The sequence below is a fragment of the Anomaloglossus baeobatrachus genome, chromosome 1 (assembly GCF_048569485.1).
Source record: "Anomaloglossus baeobatrachus isolate aAnoBae1 chromosome 1, aAnoBae1.hap1, whole genome shotgun sequence".
In the NCBI taxonomy this organism is placed as follows: Eukaryota; Metazoa; Chordata; class Amphibia; order Anura; family Aromobatidae; genus Anomaloglossus; species Anomaloglossus baeobatrachus.
This window is the reverse complement of record NC_134353.1, coordinates 876,916,562-876,929,748: the sequence shown is the minus strand read 5'-3', so window position 1 is coordinate 876,929,748 and position 13,187 is coordinate 876,916,562. Positions and strand designations below refer to the sequence as shown.

Sequence of the window (13,187 nt, the reverse complement as noted above, 5' to 3'; positions counted from 1 at the left end):
TTTGAATCCCTAATAATTGGCAGTCATAAAGGTGTCCTAAAGAAACACTAGGAAACATCAATGTACATACCACGGAGAAAATATAGTTTCACTGGACTTCTTGGTCCCTATATTCTCAATTTGGTATGTAAGATGTAATTACGTGTTGTGACTTGTTCTGCTTTTCATGAAAACCAATAAAATATTTAAAATTTAAAATATGGTTTTACCAAAAAATGAAAACAGAAAACTTCAGAGTTAACATTGCCAGGTATCAATAAAAAAACCCGTCCCTAATAACAAAGGGCCACAATACAGAGAAGGATAAGAAAGCCACGCAACGAGTCCAATATGTAATCGTCACACGAGCACTACACAAGTGCACACATAGCTGTATGGCTTGTTACTTAGATCTGCAATACCAGACACAACCTAGAGGCAGAAGCGGCGCTGTTTCTAAAGTAAAGCAGCCGTGCGCGCATAAAAAGACAAGTTCTGTAAATAAAGGGACATATAACATATTATGCCACTAAAGGATAAGACTTAGAAGTAGTTGTGGACTTCTACCAATTTTGATAGATTAAATGATTGAGATATATATATATATATATATATATATATATATATATATATATATTTATATATATATATATATATTTTAAATATTTATATATATATATATATATATATATATATATATTTATATATATGTATATATTTATTTTATATATATATATATCTCAATCAATCTATCTATCTATCTATCTATCTATCTATCTATATATACTCACACAGAACATGTCGAATGCAACGCAATGCAATAATACATAGCATATGCTCACCAATATAGGTGCAAATATATAAAGAAGACATTATGTAATACTGTCAAAATCTTCCTTGCATTTTTGGTAAGAGGATATATGCCGCTACTATGTGATCTGCCTTACCTGGTATACTTGCTTTGTTGATGGATGGTTGGTTACACATTGCTGATCTTCTACAAGACATAATGGAAGACAAGTGAATAAATATTATAGTTAATTACTATTATTATTATTATTATTATTATTATTATGCGCTAATCAGAGTACAGGACTAAAAACTACAGACGTTCTATAGAGAAAATGCAGAACTGAGAAACATCACCATCTGGTGGCCACTCAGCTGTATTACTGCTTAACTCTGCTCTAATAAGACCCATAGTCGGGTGAAAAGTGTCCATTTTTTTTCTCTAAATCCGCCATATGGATCCAGAGATATGGGCCTTTTTATTTAGCGCTATTTTTTTACAGTCTTCATCATATTTTTGAAAGTTGTTTTAGAAAAATTAAACTTAAATAAAAAAAAATAAAATAAGAATACTCAAAGACACCTGGAAATATAATAAGAGCAAAAGTTGGATATTTTTGATCAGATGATAGGCCTTCTTTAAGGGGTATCTGTCAGTGGGATCAATCCTCCATATAAGCATATAAATCCTATAAAGATGAATATAATGATACCCTGATTACTGCGATCCAATATTTAAATCTAGAGAAATCCATGTTGTCCTTAATATGTAAATGAGCTGTACAGATCTATAGGTCGGACATAGATCTTCCTGAGAATCTGCCTCCAGAGCTTATTATAAATGAAAGGTGGTGTGAGACAAGTGTGAGATATGTAGATCAGGCGAACGGACTGTCAGTCATTACATGTCTCGCACTGGTAATAACCCCTCTCATACAAAATAATTTATGAAGGCAGATTCTTGGTAAGATCTGTATCCGACTCATAGATCTTAACAGCTCATTTGCATAAAAGAAAACCGTAGATTTCTACAGAATAAAACATTGGATCACAAATCTTATTCAGCTTTGTATGACCTACATGCCCATATAGACGGCTTAGGAGGAATTAGGCTACTGACAGATTACCATTTCAGGAATATGATGCTCCATTACTGGAAAATTGATGTTTTATGCCTTATATGAATTAAGAAAATAAGAGCAAAAACCATCGACTTTTGACCTGGTGATAAGAGTGAATTCACACACTGCAGATCTCGTTGCAGAAAGGTCTATTTATCCAAAACGACCTCATTCCAATCAATGAAATGGAGTTTTGTACGCAGACATTTTTGCAACAAATTCTGCAGAATGTGAAATCACTCTAAGAACTATCTCACAATCCAATGGTATCGCCTATCCACAGGATAGAAGGGTGGCTAATAGCGGGGAGTCTCACCTCTTTGATACCCACCAATCACAAGAAGGGAGGTATTGTGTCCTCCATTGCAATGTGGTGGTTACGCACCTGGAGTGCTGCTCCATTCAAAGTTTATTGGACTGCAGAAGATAACCGCGTGCTGAACTCCGCTATCTTTTTCAGTTCTATAGACATAAAATGGAGCTTAAAGAAAACCTGTCAATACAATTTTGTAATGTAAAGTAATGCCATAGCTGTAATGCCACTGTGATTCAGAGTAAAATGATACCTTTGGAGGAAAAATCCACTTTGTGGTTCTTCTTTAATCACTATTTGACGTTTTCTGCTAATTAGATTTGAGTGAACAGGGGCCGGACTGTAAACTGGGTCTTCTCCTCCCTGTTTGTGATTCCCCGGCCCCTCCACTGCCTCCGATCTGTGATTCTCTGGGTCTTCTCCTCCCCATCTGTGATTCCCTGGCCCCTCCACTGCCTTTGCTATGTGATTCCCTGGGTCTTCTCCTCCCCATCTGTGATTCCCCGACCCTCCACTGCCTCTGATCTGTGATTCTCTAAAGCTGGTTTTACACACTGCAACATCGCAAAGGACATCGCTGTAACGTCACCGGTTTTGTGACGTAACAGCGACCTCCCTAAGTCTCTGCTAAGTCGCTGGTGAGCTGTCAAACAGGCAAACCTGCCCAACAACTCAACAGCGATCCGGACCTGCAGAGCGACCTAGCTGGTTGCTGGGGACGTTGATAAGCAGCCTTTTGAAAGGGAAGTTGCTAACAAAGTCTCTGCAAAGTCTTCACACACTGAAACTTCATGCTGCACAGCGGGAAACAAAGGACCTAGGAATGGTCCTGAACGATTTGTAACGATTACAACTTCACAGCAGGGGCCGGGTCGCTGATAAGTTTCACACACTGCAACATCGCAAACAACATCGCTATTGCGTCACAAAACCGGTGACGTTACAGCGATGTCGTTTGAGATGTTGCAGTGTGTAAACCCAGCTTAAGTCTTCTCCTCCCCATCTGTGATTCCCTGGCCCCTCCACTGCCTTTGCTATGTGATTCCCTGGGTCTTCTCGTCCCCATCTGTGACTCCCCGACCCTTCCACTGCCTCCGATCTGAGAATGACAGGTCACTGCTGATATATCAAACAGAGGCGGAGGTCATTCACAATTCAGAGGCAGTGGAGGGGCCGGGGAATCACAGACAGGGAGGAGAAGACTCAGTGTGTACAGTCGGCCCCTGTGCACCAAAATCTAATTAGCAGAAAAATTCAAATGGCGATTAAAGAACAACAACAAAGTGGATTTCTTCACCGAAAGTATGAATTTAATCAGTATTACAGCCATATCTATAACATTACATAATTGTGCTAATAGTGACTACCGATACACTCAAATGGTAGATGTAAAACCCTTGATTTTGTGATCGGTGGGCTCCTATTTAATAATTGTATTTCAAAATGTAGCCTAAAAATTATAATTATACGATAGTGCTACAATTATTTTGATATGACATACCCCCGTTAGCTCCACTTCATCAGGGTCTTTGTATAAAATTAGCACTGATTATTTTTTTCATTATTATTATTTATTTCTTTTTAGATATATTTTGCTTTTACCTTTATTAATTTACAACATTTTGGGAATTGTTTTAAAGACTTTTATTTTTTACTTCCTAACCCACTAATCCAATATATGGCACGTGATGTTAAAAAACACCAGTTGTGCTTTTTGTTTGCTTCTTTTTTATTAACAAAAACCCATATACCTCTTTACAAGATAAATATGACAGATGATGCAGATGCATGTAATTTGTGAGCTGATAAGAAAAACATATACATGTATTGGATGGAGTCAGGTCGACTAAAGCGGGCTTTACACGCTAAGACATCGCTCAAGTGATCTCGTTGGGGGTCACAGAATTGGTGACGCACATCCGGCCACATTAGCGATGCCGTTGCGTGTGACACCTATGAGCGATTTTGCATCGTCGCAAAAACGTGCAAAATCGCTCATCGGTGACATGGGGGTCCATTCTCAAATATTGTTACTGCAGCAGTAACGAAGTTGTTCCTCGTTCCTGTGGCAGCGTACATCGCTCCGTGTGACACCGCAGGAACGAGGAACCTCTCCTTACCTGCCTCCCGCCCGTAATGCGGAAGGAAGGAGGTGGGCGGGATCTTACGTCCCGCTCATCTCCGCCCCTCCGCTGCTATTGGGCGGCGGTTCAGTGACGCTGCTGTGACGTCGCTGTGACGCTGAACGAACCACCCCCTTAGAAAGGAGGTGGTTCGCCGGTCACAGCGACGTCGCAGGGAAGGTAAGTCCGTGTGACAGGTCCGGGCGATGTTGTGCAACACAGGCAGCGATTTGCCCATGTCGCACAACCGATGGGGCGGGTACGCTCGCTAGCGATATCGGTACCGATATCGCAGTGTGTAAATTACCCTTTAGTATTATGACAAATTGTAGAACAACTTAACACAATTCATCAGAATTAGAATTTTTTATGGGTTTAAACTCCCCCCCTCCAAAAGAAAACAGCCCTTCCTTCCCGGCAATGCTCTGCTTATGACTGCCTTTATGTGGGCAGACAGCCAAACTGCCCAATCATTGACTTTCAATGGGGTTCAGCCCCCGGCATCAAGTTCACATCTAGTCTAGGTCCCGAATTCAACTTTATCTAAAGTCTGGCGGAACCATCGAATTTATGAAAGAATTTTCATTTTGGGTTGGAATCTATCAGCATGGCGCATCTAGAATTGGCAATCTTTGACGTGTCTTCCTTGCAATAGCTCTACATCGGTCAGGTACAAGGCATCTCCTGTGTGTAATGTCATCTTCAGGTCACCTACAGATTTCTAATTGGATTCCACTCTGGGCTCTGGCTGGGCCATTCCAAAACTTTAATTTTTTTCTGGCCATTCTTTTGATTTGGATTTATACTTAGGGTCTTTGTCGTTCTGAAAGGTAAAATTCCACTTCATATTCAACATTTTAGCAAAGACCTGAAGATTTTGATGCAAAATTTACTTGAAACTGTTCTAAGGGGACAACTTTTCTCCTTGCGGAGACTGACAAACCAATCTGGCTTCCAGTGAGGAGTCTTATAGCTGCAATGCTCCTCTGGGAGATATTCAAAATGTTCAAATTTGTCTCTTCAGGGAGGAAGGAGACGAATTCTAGTGCCACCTATTGGGGGCAGCACTCCTACAAGTCAAAAGTGACCCTTTAACAAGCCTTTTCATATGACTTAGGATTTATGCCAGATCAGAACTTCAGTTTGCAGATACAGTGTTTCGGGGTGATTGTCCCTCGTAAGTGCAAAGTATGAGATCTGATTTGGCTGTATGAGAAGCTATAGTGGGGTCTAAGGGGAAAACGTTTCTCCTTGTGGAGACTGACAAACCAATCTGGCTGCCAGTGAGGAGTCTTATAGCTGCAATGCTCCTCTGGGAAATATTCAAACTGTCTCTTCAGGGAGGAAGGAGACAAACTCTAGTGCCAAAAGTAGTGCTACTTCCAATAGGTTAATTTACAGTTTGCCATAAGGCAAATGACCACAGCGTTCGTTATTTAAAAAAACAATCAGTAGTCTCCCCAACATGTTTCACCACACTGGCATCATCAGGGGGCTGAGGCTAATACTGAATTACAATGTATGGGCCTTTTAAGGTCTTGGTTATGTTATGGTTAATATTTTATATTAAGTTAGATTATCATTTAAGCAATTTATATATCTATATATCTTTGATAATTTTGTACTTTTATATTAGCTTCATAAGTGTTATTCATAAAAGCAATAACACAGGGTGTACTCTTTGTTATAAAGATGCTTTTGTCTCAAATGTCTTTGTTAATGAATGTCCAGAAAACTGGACAGAACTAGACTTAGGAATGCAGCAGGATCCATCATTTACGATCTTGTTTTTGTCAACCTATATACCCATTTAAGGTAATCTATTAGGTCATGCCCCTTTCTTTGTGACAGTAATAAAACTAGTGTCTTGGGCATCTGAGATTTTCAGACAAGCCTAGCACACTGACACAATTGGCTGTGTGTGTGTCCTTGTTCTCCGATCGATCGACCAACTTGTTTTAGTTAACACTGGCAAACGTGTGAGACCATTTGTCTTTCTCCTATAGCTTTTTTTTGTATAGCAAGGTTTCCACGACATTACATGGTGCCTGAAACCTGGGAATTGTCAAACTGGACCTTCTTTGGACCCGACTACAAGGATCTCTCTGGGGACCACTGAATAAAACCGCGGTGAGTAACCCATTGTGTTACAAATAATTCAGTGTTACCTAGAGGGCTCTGGGACGGGTAATTGGTGGTCCTAACAAGACAATTTCTGTTGAACCTTTGCCAGTGTTTGAATTTTTTTTTTCTCTGTTCTATGTATCAATGTGTCTTTAGATGTATAATTGCATTGAATGATGGATGAATGAAAATTGAATGAAGTGACAAGTAACCAACCTTGCCCAACGATTCTGGACAGGAACCTCCGCAGTTCTACCTGTATATTTCAGGAGTCGGAGGATTGTTATATGTTGTCTCCATTGTCTATGTGATTGTTATGTCTGGACTGATGTGGTTGTAAACTATGAGGATCCTTGAATGTGGTACTGATTGATCTTTGAGTGACTAATAAGGGACTACGGTCTCTGATTGATAAGGGATCCCGTTAGGTGTGTTCCTTTACATGTGGTGAAGAGAAAAATCGGTCCTTATCAGGATCAGGGAAGTATAATTGTCCATAACAGAGGAATCCTTCATGGTAAGGTAGTACTCTGAGGGTATTGAATCTCTCCTGTAAATTGATAAGGGTACTCTCTTGAAAGAGGTGCTCAATGCAGCTTTGACCTGAACACAGCAGGAGTATTAATACCAGCGACTGTGGAAGTGTGGATTGTGTAACTGACGTATTGTAAAGTTGTGTTGATGAATCAGGATCGTTGTCCTCAGTGTCTGTGTTCTGTTTTGTGTGAACTCAAGAGAGGAAAAATCATAGTAGTTGAAGTTTTTGCTCAGCCTATTTACTGGCAAACGTGTGAGACCATTTGTCTTTCTCCTATAGCTTTTTTTTGTATAGCAAGGTTTCCATGACAGTTATGACCTCACATTTTTCTTTACCAATAGAAATCCTCATTACATACTTCACAGAAGGATTTCCAGACATATATGACCAGTCATTGTGAGAGAAGGCTCCAACCAAGACCTTAAAAGGTTCGCCCATACATAGTAATTCAGTATTAGCCTCAGCCCCCTGATGACGCCAGTGTGGTGAAACATGTTGGGGAGGCTACTGATTGTTTTTTAAATAGCGAACGCTGTGGTCATCTACTATAAGAATAACATATGAGCTAGCTATAAAGATAGGACTAGTGAGTCTAAATAGGGAATACCTGATGGCTAAAATGATTGCTTATGTGATTTAAGGTAGATCACAACAATCGGCGTTTTAAATATTGTCTGTCCCTTTTTCTTAAGTTAATAAAATGTTACATATTATTTGGTTAGTCTTTAGTTTAGGGATTCAATTGCCTTATGGCAAACTGTAAATTACTGTTTGTTAACCCCTATGCAGACTGATAGAACAAGCTTTCAGTAGTACCTCCAATAGATGGCACTAAAGTTCATCTCCTTCCTCTCTGAAGAGACAGAGACTCTCTGTTTTCTCCTCTACTCATAATGAGTCACCTGGTTCATGAGACAGTGCCGGTCGAGGAGTGCAGCCCGAACCCCCCTGTCACTGCTAAAGTTCTGCACATCTATTCATGATCAAGGAGGCTCACGATGAGCATGCGGTTCCTCTTATTTTGAAACACAGCCTAGATAAGTACAGGGCTGGAGGCTGCACCCTGTAGCCATATGCTTTATCTGTGCTTGGTATCATAATATGGGGGACCCTCCGCCAATTGTTTTATTTATTTTTATACCATGAATCTAACCTGCAGACATTGTCTGTGAGGGTAAGCAGTAAGACGCTGTCACACAGGTCGGGGGCACGTCTAACTGCAACCAATCACAGACGTCAGGACGGTTGGTGAGCGGGGAAAGCACTGCATATGGATAAGCAATGATGAGCGGCCCAGGAGCAGCGTACAGCTACTCATGAGCTGTTTACAGCCGCGATGGAGCCTCAGTAAGTATGAAGTGCTCGCTTCATTATTTTCTTTTTTCTTTTTTCTCGAGTGCCGGATCCAGATCAAACACCCGGGACCGGCACCCGGGCAACTTTGAAACCACGCGGATCCGAACTTTTAGGCTATCTGCCCACGCTGCGGAAAATTTGTGGAATTTGCCGCGATTTTATCGAGGAAATTCCGTGGATTTTTCAAAAATCCGCAGTACAGCGAGTCCCGAGCCATTTCTATGGCATTTGGGGAGTGCTGTGCCCATGCTGCATTTTTCCGCAGCGGAAATAATGCGAATTTCCCTGCGGAAAAATCTGCAGCATGTGAATTATTCCTGCGGATTTCTCCGCAGGGTCCTATACTTACCTGCCTTGATAGCAGACACCGGAGTCACTTCGTCGGGTGCAGACTGGAGCACAGTGAAGCCAGGAGCAGGAAGGAGGAGGTGGGTGAGGCCTGCACGAGCTCCGGTCATGTGAGAGCCGAAGCTAGTTCAGGCCCGCCCATCTTCTCCGGCAATGTGCAGACAGACACAGCCTGAGAGTGAAGTTCTGCGTGATGGAGGTAAGTATGAATGCCCCGATCACTCAGCACTTGTTCTGCATTGAGGATGCAGTGCCGAAGCCATGGTACTGTATCCTCAATGCAGAATGCCCGCAGCATAACCGCAAGACACTCTCCCCGTGGGCACATAGCCTTAGAGTCCGGGTCCGCCCATCACTACAATAACTCAAAAAGACTATAAAGTGTAACCCCTCTGAATCCCAAATGAAATAGAATGGGAGAATGTTGGGAATGGAAACAAACCACAGGGAAAAGTGATAACAAGATTATAATGAAATGAGGATCTGGGATTTCAAACTTCCATCCACCTAGGAATAGAGCCAACACTGAGGCATGTGCATAGCAAGTATAAATAGCCCCTCTTAAGATGTAATAGGGCAAACAAAACAAGGAAGTGCACACATCTTAATGGAAACAAAACATAAAGGCAAGGCAAAGGAAAGGAAAGACAAGAGAACTAACAGCAGTTGGACCAATACAAAACATGTTGTGATCCAATAGAGAGAGAAACCGACAACACAAACACTGGATCGAGCCATAACAGTACTCCCCTTTCTATGAGGACCCTCAGATACCCCATCCTTTAACGACGGTGATGAAACTCTCTTATAAAGTGATTTGCATGAAGCTCCTCTGCATTGACCCAGGAGTTATCTTTAGGACTGTAACCCTTTCATTTGACAAAATATTGCAACAGCGCCACCTGTCTCATCTGGATCTTAGGATTTGTTCCTCTGCATACGCCCAAACTTTCAAAATACAACTTAAGGCTATGTGCGCACTAGAGCTTTTTACCTGCGGATTTACCCGCGGATTTGCCCCGGAAATTTCTTGAGAAATGTCTGCAATCTTTGTGCAGACATTTCCCATGAAATTCAATGAGAAAAAAAAATAGCTGTGCGCACTGTGCGGATTTTTCTCAAGAAAATGTCTTGAGAAAATTTTCTCGAGAAACTTTCTTGAGAAAATGTGCATGTCCATTAATTTCCGCAGGTACCTGCGGTATTCCGGGGGTATTCCGCAGGTAGCAATGATGTGCGGTATACCACCGGAATAGCCGCGAATTACCTGCGGGAATGCCCATCGCTGCCTGCGGTTTTGCAGGAAGCGATGTCATTATGCCAGGAAGAGGAGGCGGAGCAGAGTAAACACAGACGTCGCACTCCCTGGACGACGCACAGAAGCACTTCCGTGCGACCTCCAGGTGCCCGTGCAGTCTGTGTCCTGCTCCGGCCTCGCGGCTGCCTGCACTGCAGGGTGTCAGTGTCTGCCCGCAGTGTCAGCAGCCTGTCACGCTGCAGCGCAGGCAGACACTGACACACAGCAGTGCTGGGAGCCGCGGGGATGACGATCGCTGCTGTCAGGAGGTGAGATCATTACCTGCTGTGACGATCTCCTGCCTCCTGACGTCAGCGCTGTCACTGCTGTCTATGCCCGTCTCGCGAGCGGCCCGAGACTGTCACTAGCGGTGACGTCACGGGCTCTCGCGAGACTTCTGACAGCGCGGCGGACATAGAAGTCAGTGACAGCGCTGACGTCAGCAGTACAGGAGATGATCACAGAAGGTAATGATCTCATCTATGCTCCTGATGGCAGCGCTCGTCATCCCCTGCAGTGACCTGAGCTGACCTATTGATGTTAGCTCAGGTCACTGCATTGCTCTCCCAGCCAATGGGGAACATTCTGTTCTTCATTGACTGGGACAGCGACTATGGTATGGATCGCCGTGCCCCCCCCCCCCTTATTGGATTACGCCGGACGTGGAATGGATTGTGCTCTTTTCAATAAATTGGTTAAAGAGGGAATGTTTTGGGGAGTGTTTTTTCAAATAAAACTTTTTTTGTTGTCTATTTTTTAATTATTACTGGGTTGGTGATGTCGGGTATCTGATAGACGCCTGACCTCACCAACCCCAGGGCTTGATGCCAGGTGACATTACACATCTGGCATCAACCCCATATATTACCCCGTTTGCCAACGCACCAGGGCGCGGGATGAGCTGGGTCAAAGCGCCAGGATTGGCACGTCTAATGGATGAGCCACTTCTGGGGCGGCTGCGGCCTGCTATTTTTAGGCTGGGGAGTGTCCAATAACAGTGGACCTCCCTAGTCTGAAAATATCAGACCCCAGCTGTCCGCTTTACCTTGGCTGGTGATCCAATATGGGGGGGACCGCACGTTTTTTGTTTTAAATTATTTATATAATTTAAAATAACAGCGTGGGGTGCCCACTGTTTTGGATTATCAGCCAAGGTGAAGCTGCCAGCAGTGGTCTGCAGGCTGCAGCCGTCTGCTTTGCCCTAGCTGGCTACAAAAAATGGGGGGACCTCACGTCGTTTTTTTTTAATTATTTATTTATTTTATGGCTAAATACAAGGCTAAGCACCCTTTAGTGCCACATGAAAGTCACTACAGGGTGCCAGCTTAGAAAATGCAGGGAGGTGGAACATTATATAGGTTTTTCTCATCTATCTATCTATCTATCTATCCATCTATCCCTCTATCTATCTATCTATTCATCTATTCATCTATCTATCTATCCCTCTATCTATCTATTCATCTATTCATCTATCCATCTTTCCCTCTATCCATTATCTGTCTATCGATTATCTTTATTATTTATTGCAGGGACAAACCTGCGGTAAATCCGCGGTAAATCCGCGGCAAATCCGCGGCAAAACCGCATGCGGATTTGGTGCGGATTTTTTCCGCAGGTCCGGAAATCTTTCACTGGCAGAAGTTTCTCAAGAAATTTTCTTGAGAAACTTCACATTTCTAGTGCGCACATAGCCTAAATGCGTTTTATTAAGAAGCTGAAGGGACTGAAAAACTGTGTGTTAGCATATTCTCATGTTGGCGTATAAAACGGAAGAGTGCAATGTGAGAACGAAAGAATTGCATTGCACTCGCGTCAATGTTAGTCAATGACGTAGAGCGGATCTACAAGTTTTTCTTCAGCTCAATTGAACTGAGGAAACAATGGCAGCATATTGTGACTACACTCGTCTCTTGGACATGACTCGTCAATGCAAAACAATAAGTGGGGAAAAAAAGATCTGATACCATACGGATGTCCATGGGGCATCCGTTACCATTCTGTATTATAGAACACTGTAAATGGTCCTGTAAATGATTGTAGAATAATATCTGCTGAGAAAAAAGCATGTTACTTGGATGTTGTATGGATGCTAGAGGAGAATAAGACTGATTTTTTTATACGCCAGTGTGAGAGTACCCTAATGCATTATACAGCTCTGGCAAAAATTAAGAGACCACTGCAAAATTGTCAGGTTTTCTCATTTTTCTTTATAGGTATATTTTTGAATAAAATGTAAATTGTTCTTTTATTCTATACACTACTGACAAGTCCTGGAATTTCCAAGCAATACATTTTGTATTTGTGGCACCCTGGTCTAGCCAGGTCGTCACAAATAACACACAAACACCCCCCACCCCCATTAGACAGGGACACCAGCCAAACAAAAACCCCTGTTGCCTCCCTCCAGTGTCTGATGTCCACACTAGGTGGGGCGGAGCTAAGTGGTTGGCCCCACCCACCGAGGAGTTCACAGGCCTGGAGGCGGGAAAAGTGACAGAAGAGTATAGGAACTTGAAGTGAGAGGAGAAAGCACTTGGGTGTCTGGGTTTGTGGCCCAGGCACTGACAGCAAGGCTGGCAGACGGTGGTGGCCGTCTGCAGGAGTGGTGGAGCAACGCGGAACCGTAGGACCGGGGTCAGGCGACGGCCCGCCGGTACCGACCGGGGAGCGAAGTGAAGCCAGCACACACAAGCAGGGCCATCGGACCCCGACCAGGCTTGGAGCCACAGTCAATAGTCAGATCCGAATGTGACTGGAACCCCAGAGGTTTCACAACAGCAAAACTCCCGATTGAAGGCAAAAACTCACACCGTGAGGGTATACAGCTACCGCCTAAGGCTAGAGACCCAAGGGCCAGCGCCTGCGGGCAAACGGGCTCCTCCGGTACCCATACACCGGGGAGCGGACTACCATTGGGAATCCATAAAAGTCAGAAGGAGAACATCAAGGTGCAGGGAAAGACAGCCGCCATCACCTGTCCGGGGAGAGACACTGCAGCCGGCTGCGGGACCCGTCCATCCAGCCGTTTGGTTTACCGAGGACCTTGTACCTTTCTTGCTGAGTGAGTACACCTGTGCCATCTGGCACCGCACCGCACCGTGCTGTCCCTGCAACCCTGCACCTCACCGGCCCTGCCTCCCCGTCACATCATCATCGGGCCCCGGGAACACCGACCCCTACCCACGGAGGGGGAAAACAA

General features: G+C 43.5%; 1 protein-coding gene across 4 annotated transcripts in view; it reads right to left on the bottom strand.

Annotated features, from left to right (window-relative positions):
• The window catches only part of PDE4D (phosphodiesterase 4D), a 1,198,511-nt gene that overhangs the window by 245,971 nt on the left and 939,353 nt on the right, over positions 1–13,187 (bottom strand). For all 4 annotated transcript variants that reach the window (XM_075326371.1, XM_075326379.1, XM_075326394.1 and 1 more), the window contains exon 5: positions 927–976. In XM_075326371.1, the coding sequence (XP_075182486.1) occupies positions 927–976 (50 nt within the window). The remainder of the gene's footprint in view (positions 1–926; positions 977–13,187) is intronic.